General features: G+C 39.2%; 1 protein-coding gene across 1 annotated transcript in view; it reads left to right on the forward strand.

Moving 5' to 3' along the window:
- The first annotated feature begins 6 nt into the window (after positions 1 to 6).
- SLC18A2 (solute carrier family 18 member A2) overlaps positions 7 to 9,645 on the forward strand; it is an 86,004-nt gene continuing 76,365 nt past the window's right edge. Inside the window, exons 1-2 of the mRNA XM_019502898.1 lie at positions 7 to 160; positions 2,271 to 2,622. Of these exons, the coding sequence (XP_019358443.1) occupies positions 40 to 160; positions 2,271 to 2,622 (473 nt within the window). The 5' untranslated portion in view covers positions 7 to 39. The remainder of the gene's footprint in view (positions 161 to 2,270; positions 2,623 to 9,645) is intronic.

Raw genomic sequence — 9,645 nt, forward strand, 5'->3', positions numbered from 1 at the left:
GGCCGGGCCGGGGCGGGGGCGCGAGGTGCCGGCCGAGCCATGGCGTGGAGGGAGCCGGCCGTGCTCCGCTGGCTCCGAGACAGCCGCCAGTCCCGGAGACTCATCCTGCTCATCGTGTTCATCGCGCTGCTGCTGGACAACATGCTGCTCACCGTCGTGGGTAGGTGCCGGCCGGCCCGCGCCCCTTCCCCGCCTCCCCGCGCATCTTGGCTCGGGGACGATGCCTCAGTAGCCCAGGGATGGTTTCTTAGTAGACCAACTAAGAAATCTCCACAGCAGCAACAAACCCCGGTTCTGCAACCTTTCCTGGGGCTTGGGGAACATTAAAGGTGGGAAAAAGTTCCTGTCAGCTTGCAGGGAGGGAGCCGAGGGTGGCCGTGGGTCCCTCCGGGTCTGGGCGAGTTGCTCTTTGCTGTGCAGGGCAGGCAGGATTTCTTGGGCGGACAGGCAGGGAGGCGTGCAAATCTGTCCTGCTGTTCAGCAGTGAAGCTTAAATCCAAAACGGGCTAAACTTCAGCATCCTCTGTGTTTCGGGGATGTATTTGGTAGCCGTGTTGGTCTTTTCTTTATTGTATGTATTTTCAGGAACATTATTTCAGGAAAGTTCCCTGCAGCGCTTTTTTCACCATCGGAGATGCGGCTGTCTGCACCCGAGGTCCCCCCACCCTGTCCTCCCAGCTGGCCCCATCAGTCCTGGTTGCGGGCTTCTGCAGAAAAATATTTCTAGTAGGAAAAAAAAAACCCAACCCAACACTTGTCTCAGTTTTTGAAGTCTTTGTAATGATGCCTTCCTTCCTTCTCTCTGCGGTCATGAGGACTGAAGGGAGGGCCAGATAACACACAAGGCACATGTTTCCCTTTGATAGGGTTCCCCCCCCATCATTATTGTTATAATAACTTTTGTAGCACAGCAGTGACAACTAGATTAAGACATCTACATCAGTTTGAAGTAAAACAGAATTAGGTGGAGTAAAAAAACCCAGTCAACTTTGACCAGAACAAAGATGATCCTGCATGGTTTAAGACAACAGCAGAACTTCCTTGACTTCACAGAGTCAGGACCTATATGCAGGCATGGCTATAAATGTATTTAACAAGAACATTTTAAGTTGCTTGAATACGAACTAATAGTTTTAAAAGGTCTTCTCTTAGTTTAAACTTTGATATAAGGATGCAGTTTTTAAAAACGTGAAAACAAGAGGAAAATACTTGTTCATGTAACCCTCAGACATAGATGCTACAGGTTTGACTCCTTGAGTGCATGGTGGCATCAGTTTTTAAACTGCGCTCATTGATTTCAATGGAAAGTTCAGTTTAAAAAGCCCAGTGCCACAATAGGACTTCAGATAAAGCTGTGTATATATTTTAATTTTTTTTTCTATTTTTTTTAAGAAAATCATTTTCTCGTAAATGTATTAGCGCCTCATTTCTTATTCAGTAACCTAATGTTAGAAGATCTTTTCAGGTCTGATGAATATTCAGATGTTGCAAGAGGTGACACAAGTAAGCAACTGTTGCTTGTATCACTATTATTCCTTTGCAAAATATACTGCGGCATCCACTTTCAATAATTTTGAAGAATGTATTTTTATTATATGAGTATTTTCAGGAAAATTATACTAAGAAAAGAAAATCATATTAAGAATTTCACTTTTGATTTTTCTGTTACGTGAATTTAACAAAAATCCAGTGATGAAGAGAGAATGAACATGAATGTTATAACTCCCTCTGTTATTATAAAGATGACACAAAATCTTTTCCCGTAATACTTTTACTCTGTGCAGCATTTAATTGCATGGAATAAAAATACGTGTTACTAGACCATTTTCTTGGATTCTGTGGTTTTACACCTCAATAAGTGTTCTTTAAAAAAATATGCACCAGATAAGGCTGCACAAGCAATTGGGTTCTCCTCATACTTTGCTTGTTAAATAATACCTATGGAAGACTTTGCTACACTCACGCAAACCAACAAAATCTGAAGATCTATGGAAAAAAGCTTACAGAAGCAGGTTATAACTGCACTTCCTAGTTATCATCGATACAGCCAGCATACATCTTCCTGGTACAACTTTTATTAATATAATCCTGTGCTGTAGATAAAAATTAACAACAGAGCTCTTAATAATGTTCCAGCAAGATAAGCCCTATTTTTTTTACTTGTTCTATTATCATTTCATTATCAATGATAAAGCGTGCAGGCTAATGAAGTGATGTCATTTGCAATGACAACTGTAGAGTAACCAACGTACTCCGTTTGTTTTTTCCAGTGCCAATAATTCCCAGTTACCTCTACAGCATCAAACACCACAAAAATGCGACTGAAACCCACACTATTAGGCCCAAGATAGTTTCATCAACATTGGACAGTTTTCAGAGTATCTTCTCCTATTATGACAACTCTACAATGGTTACTGGAAATCAGTCTGATAGGACAAGACCGAAAGATTGGTATCTTGCTCAGACAGAACAAATGGTTTTAAATGTGACTGATACACCCTCAGATTGCCCTAAGGAAGACAAGGACCTTCTAAATGAAAATGTTCAAGTTGGTTTATTGTTTGCTTCTAAAGCAACTGTGCAGCTAATCACTAACCCTTTCATAGGGCCAATGACAAACAGGTATGTTATCTCTCTCATGCTATTATGATTTTCTACTGAAATTTTACTATTCATCGGTATTTCAGCATTATTTCCTTTAGTGGCCCTGACTCACTGGACTTCTCATGTCATAGCCAGATTTTAGTGGAATATGTCTGACTAGCACATCTTCAATGTATCAAAGATTTTTAAAAAATAGAAATCAACCAGTATATTTTACAGTGACCATTTGCTAATTTAAGTATTATTCACTTTCCTCCCCACTCTTAGGTCTGCTGTCCCTTATAGAGGCTTTTATTTAAAGGGTAGATAAAGCTCTTTGAGAACTGGTCATGTAAAAACTGCATTATGTTGGCCTGAATGACAATATGATACAGCAATTGTAATGGTCAAACTATTGGAAAGAGATGGCAGGTTCTAAGACCGTCCATATTTTTAATAGGAAAAGGCCGTGCTGAGGTTGTTGGCAATGTTCAGATTTTTTTTCTTTGTACTTGCATTGGAGGCACATTGTTTATAGGGCAGTTTGAGAATCTAGGATCTGAATCACGGGCCAGGATTTGGGGATAAGAATAGAAGGTAAAACTGCTATTGACTTCAGTGGGAAAGGGAGCAAGTCTGCTTCATGTGTAATTAATGCTTTGCTGCTCTGAGTCACGTTATGGGTGGCCCGATCCCCAGCTGTTTTAGTTAGGTTCGCATAACAAAACACTAGAGTTACCCCAGTTTACACCATTTGGTATTTTCGTTTAATGTCCTCAGACAAAGCGTTCTGTTTCGATCTCAGATGCATGGAAAAATTGAAAGGAAGTGTGTTGAAATGGTACATTTTTGAAAGCTGCTTTGAATGGAATCACGAGGGCTATAGTACTTAACATCCATGTGATTCAGAAAGGAAATTAAAAAAGCACTAAAGGTGTTTATTTGGAGCTAAACTAAGATTATAAACAGGTTTTTAACATACAATGTACATAGAACTAACTGTTCAGATAGTTGTATCGATAAACAACTCAAGTGCTCTACATAAATGATGAAGATGTTATCCTAATAAGGGACATGATGAATACCTAATCAGGAGTGCCATGTAAATGAATCCTTAAACGATTGGGGTTATTACATTTTTTTAATAGTTAAAATTAACATCATTATAACATTTGGTTTTATTAATAACAACTTGTGTGCGTGCGTCTCCACTGAAGCAGTGTTACCCGAATATGAATATGTGAATATAAAATATTTAAGGTAACATCCAATTAAGAATTATGTTTGGAACGTGAGCTGTTCTTTTAAAAACATCTCTCTCGGGGCTAAGCATTTTTTGTAGAGCTCTCCATTTTATTATTTTTATCAGATGATTTTCTTTTTGTTGGAGTGTGCAACACTTGTCATGCATACCAGTTATGCAGACAACCAGATCATTTAAAATATTAGCTATTTCCGTTTCTGAAGTCAAAACCTGGTGGTATTCTTGAATCCTAGAGCTTGCCTATATGCAGATGTTGGAACAGGGAAACTAAATCTAAGAACCTTCATATTTGTGGTGGTTTAACTACATTGATCAAAACTTTAATCTGTGGTGCTTTGAAACTAGCTTTTAAAAACACTCGGTCCGCAAGCATGAGCTCTGCATGCACACACAGAACCGTTCAAAATTAATTTTATGTAAACACACGGGCAACTCCATTTTTCTGATGAGCAAGCTGTTCCAATTTATGTATCAAGATTTGTTGTCATGATAGAAAGGGTTAGCATAGCAAGTAGATGTTGCAGCTAGGTTTTTATTAAACTTTTGCAAGCATAGATCCCACATGCACAGAAACACTGATTTAAAAACCTCGTCTTTTCATTGTGTCAGCTATCAGTACACCGTTGATTTTTCTTATTGATCTGATTAGGTTAGCAACCCATTCTACTTTTCTCTGAATTCTTACGTTAGCATCATCGTTTGTACAAACTGCAAATGTTAGGGAAAGCAAAACAACATGCTTTATACGAAATCATGTAGGATTTATCAATAGTGTGATTATGTCACATTTTGTATACCATTTCTGTTAGTTTCTCCAAAAAATATACAATGGAAGCTTTTGGAACCAAGGGGGACGTGCAAAGATCTGTTTGTGCATTTGTATGACCAGAGCCCTAGCGAAACTGAGGTAGACTTTGGATGGCATCACTCCTTTTAAATCATGCTATAAAGATTGGCTTGTAGGTGTGGTTGGATCTGTGGGTCCAGACTCTCCTGTAGACATGCAAGGATCAGCTAGGTTTGGAAATGGCCCTCCCTCTGACCCATCATCAGTTTTGTCCGCATGCTTCTTCTACTGACAGGATGATGTTTGTCAAATGATCTTTGCTGAGATTTTCTCCAGAAACTCTTTGTCTGTTTTTTTACTGTGAGAGTGGTATGGAGCACTACAATTTCCACCCCCCACGCACACTTTTTTTGGTTTTTTTTACAGAACCCAGACCCTTAAAAAGCAGAAAATGAATAGTGAATGACAATGTATATTTTGTGGCCCATAAAACAAAGAATATCTATTCTTGAAAGAAATGAATGTTGTCATGGCACAGTACCTCTGAGTTTGACTCATGGATTGTTGTGGACTTTGAAACATTTTTATCTTTATCTTAGGGGAAGATACTTTTATGAGGCAAGTTTAATAGAAAATCTAGTTTCATATATTTAGCCACTAACAATCGATGTTTTAGGTGAAGTACTTATAACTACTGTTTCTTTAAAAATATATATGTAGGTTAAGCGTGAGCTATTACAGGTGGACCCGGCAATATCTGCTGAAGTTAAGGTTGTCCTTAATTTATCATTAGAAGGACACGGCCTTCAGCTGCTTACAGATTTGTCAGATTTTTGCTGGTCAGGCTGAAGTCTCTTTTGAAAAGTTTCATCAAAAGAGTTCAGCTGAGATTAGGAAGGAAACCCAAATAAATCCAGAGAGCCATATTGCACATGGGAAATTTGTTAGGCAATCTCTTCAAAATACTTGTGCTTATGTATTTGCCTTCCTGGTGAAAGTATGATGCTGTGTTGTTGTTCATGGGTTTTTTGCAGAGCTGTACACTAGTTTTTAAGGACTTGATGTTGTATAGGATATGGCAGGCTGTTAAGTAATCTTATTCTATAACTATTACTGGTCCTTTCTGTTGTTTTGGGAATTTTTCAGAGTTGCTTTTCTGGGTCCCCCCCCCCCTTTGTGTAGTTTGGAGACAGGGTTTTTTAAATTGTAAGGAAATTTAGTGGGTAAAAATGACCTCATTGGTTAACTTAAGGAATGAGAGGTATGCATGCTCATAGAGCATCTTTCAAAGAATACCTGACAAAACACACACGCGCCCAAGAGAGAGGTTTGCTACACATGCAGGGTTAGCATATTCTGCTTTCAGTCTAAATGTTAGCAGAGTTATTGTGAATTAAGAACTGGATTGTGGCTTGAACACAAGCCCCAAGCTATGCACGGCACATGGCACCCCTGCTTCAGAGGCAGACCCAGGACAGTTTTAAAGCGTAGAGCTGCAATAATGTTCTTGCTTTTCCGCCTTCACCTGTAGCAAGACTGGAAAGAAGTAATCCGCACTAACTCAGCCCTTAGTGTAGTTGTTTTTTGTCCACACAGGCAGAGACAGATATAAAGCTCTCTTTACTCTCTACTAAGTATTAGAATTAAGATTAGCCCTAAATGTCCCACACATACTGTTCCTCTCTGCCATAATCACCCTAGCTGGAAAAATATAATGCCAAGAATAATATTTCGCAGTTAACCTCACCTTTATTCGTTTGTTGATCTGAAAGCCCTTCACAAAGGGAAACAGTCTGGGTAAATAGAGAGAGATTGGAAACAATTTGTGCAAGAGGAACTGTGGCATAAAAGCTGAGGATTGGGGCTACCATTTCCAAGATCATGGTTCTGTCCCCAGTTCAGATGTAATTTTTGGCAAGCTTCCTAAAACTGTCAATTATCCCAGTGGGAAAAGGGACCAGCACATATTCCACCTAGGACAGGGAGCATTTTGATAGAGAATACAGCAATGGGAGCCATCACTTACAAGATCCTGTCTCCTGAGCATCCAACTTGACTTGACTTCATTTCCTCCCCCAGCTTCATTGATAGCAAATTACAATAATCTAATTTATTGAAAACTAAATAATGTCACTGTTAACTTTGAAGTCCTTATGTTTTGAAGTGACAGATTTTATGACACCAGGGGAAATACTTTTTAAAAAGTCCTGATTCACAACTTGGAGCAGTCCCTTTTAACTGAGCGGACTTATTCACTGAAATACAATTACATACCTGTAAAATTTAAGTAAGATACCACTGGTATACTTTTTTCAAAACTCAGACCTTATAAAACAGTGCAATTTAAAATTATAGATTTATAATATGCAATAACAGTTTATCAAATTAATTTTACAAAGCATCAAGTGATTTTAAAAATAAATATTAAAAACTTATTGAAAATCTATTATTTTAATTGCTCTGTCTTGTCAAAATTAGCATGGCAGTGGTAGCAGTAGAAGGTAGGGTAAATTTGCACTTTATAGGCTAACTAAATCAGAAATGCACAGCATAAGCTTTCATAAGCCTACTGCTTACAGATGCTATGCATCTCTAATTTAGTTAACCTATAAAGTACACATCTACTCTGTTTTCTGCCTGATTTCAGACTAAGACGGCTAACTACCTTTCTGCTCAGTGGGAGTGGCAGCCTCCACTGGGGAAAATGTGCGTTCCGATTAAAAAACCAACCCCCCCAACCCCCCCCCCCCACATACAAGCATAGAGACCGATACTTTTGCCCTTCAACACCAAAAGCAGCTTAGTAACCCTTGAACAAAAGGAAATCTGTTTGCTTTTTCCTGTATCAGTGTTTTTATGTCTTTATTATGCAAGCAGCCTTAAAGAGCAACATGTGCGCTCTCTCTTTCTAACACACACACACATGTGCACACATATACTTAGGACATTATTTTCAGAAGGGCATCAGTCTTTCAATGATTCAGTCTCTGTGGGCACATCTACACATTCATTAATGAGCTTTTGCTAATGTGCATTAAATTTAGTACCTCGATTGTGAGGTACTAGAGAAAGGTGCATTAGCCTATTTTAATGCGCATTAGTGAAAGTTCACTTTTTGTGATGCTTTAATGCACGTTACAGTAAGATAATGCACATTAAGGTGCACATGTAGACACACCCTGTATGCCCAATTTAACTGGCCACCCAATATCAATGGCCACCTGGGAAAATTTTGGCCATCATAGCTCATTCAGTTCCCAACATAATTACACTGAGCTTTTATATAATTTCACAAAATGAGAGCAGGTTCTCAAAACTTTCTACAAGGATGATAACTCCCCACACATTAACAGCTTTGCTTAATTTTAATGTACGTTCTTCTAATATAACCAGTGCATGCATCTGTAAAGGTAAATAAACGATGTGAAAAGTATGAAAGGATAGTAACAGGGCAAGTTTGGGATTAAGCTAGAAAATAAAACAAAGCCATAGCTTCTCAAATCCAGGTACGTTTGTAATTAAATATATTAACTCAACCACCTGACAGATTTCCTTCAGACTTTAAAGAAGCAATCTCGTTTGCATTTGGTATCTCTAGCAATTTCTGGCTAAATTTTCCAAATCAAAGTTAGAAAAGCAATAAAAACAAACTTCATGGAAGGAGCTAGCTGCAACTCATATGTGGAGAGCAATGACTTACTGGAAGTGTTACGAACCCTAACAATTTTCAGGCTGAGTTTTCTACTGCCTTGTATAATTGTTTACATGAAAGCAAAGTGAATTCAAAATGCTGGGTTAAGACGGCAGCATTTTATGCCTAGTTTGCAGATGTTTACATGCCTACCAAAGGAAAAGGATGTGGAAGAGTCAGACCTACTTCCCTATGCAAAGAGACTAGATCTACAAGACAGTAACCCAATCAAAAACATTAAAGCCACCAAAATGCTCAAGCTTTGAGTAAAATCTGGCTCAGCCTACTACTAAAACTGTGTTGTAACAGTACTGAAGCCAACAGAAGAGTCAAATAAGATCCTGACACACAGTTACTGCAAGCATTGTTTTGTTTCACTGCAGCACAAAACCCATCAATGGTTTCTCTCATCATAGGGTAATCTGTGTTAATAAGTATACTCACCACTAGACAATCCTGTAATCATGGATCCATCTTGTCACTGAATCTTAGCAATGTGTACTGTTTCCATCTGTAGCTGCCTTTTTCCTCTCAGACTAATGATAGGCACTTTTCCTGAAGTCAGAATACTTGTAAAAGCTTTCCTGAGTGCAGAGAGCCTTTTTCAAACATGTGGAATTTTGCAGCTGTGTCAGATTTACTACTGAGGAAGCAATTCTCTTTTAGTAGATGTAAAGGGGAAGGGAAAGCAAAGGAGAAGTTGGAGAGAGGTTAGGGACAGAAGATATTTACAGGCCTACATGATTCCCTCTGTGGTAGAGCAACACAAAGTAGAGATGTTAATGTGGGGTGAAGAGGCATTGCGAAGAAACAGAAGCTTTAATATTTACAACTTTCTCCTGTACAAACAACTTCACACAACAATAAAGCTAGAGTGGCCCAGAAAAAAAGGTGGAGCAACCAAAGACCTTGTACTTTTATGGTGTTGGGGACTTGAGCCTGACTGTAGGAGCCACTCCTTTGCTAGCATGTGTCTGTGTGCAAGTGTCAGAATTTGAAATCAGTGCCCATGTGCGAGTAACAAACGGCTTCATCATAACAGGAAGGCTACAGATGGTTGGGGTTTCTCTATTCACAGGGTTGAACCTGATCTTTCCTCCTACCATGCCAATAATTGCCCATTAGGGCGGTGCAAAGCTTCAGGTGCTGATTCAATTTGGAGGAGATTCAGCCTTATTTGGGGGCCGAATCTCTGAATCCGAATCGAATTGAATCGGGAGACCAATAAAAAGGTCTGAATCGATTCAAAGATCTCCAGATCAATTCGGAAAAGATTCGGAGAGCTTTAGAGATTTGGGCAGTCCCCACTCACCACCTCAG

This window comes from Gavialis gangeticus, unplaced genomic scaffold (assembly GCF_001723915.1).
Source record: "Gavialis gangeticus isolate Ggan-Ray unplaced genomic scaffold, GavGan_comp1, whole genome shotgun sequence".
In the NCBI taxonomy this organism is placed as follows: Eukaryota; Metazoa; Chordata; order Crocodylia; family Gavialidae; genus Gavialis; species Gavialis gangeticus.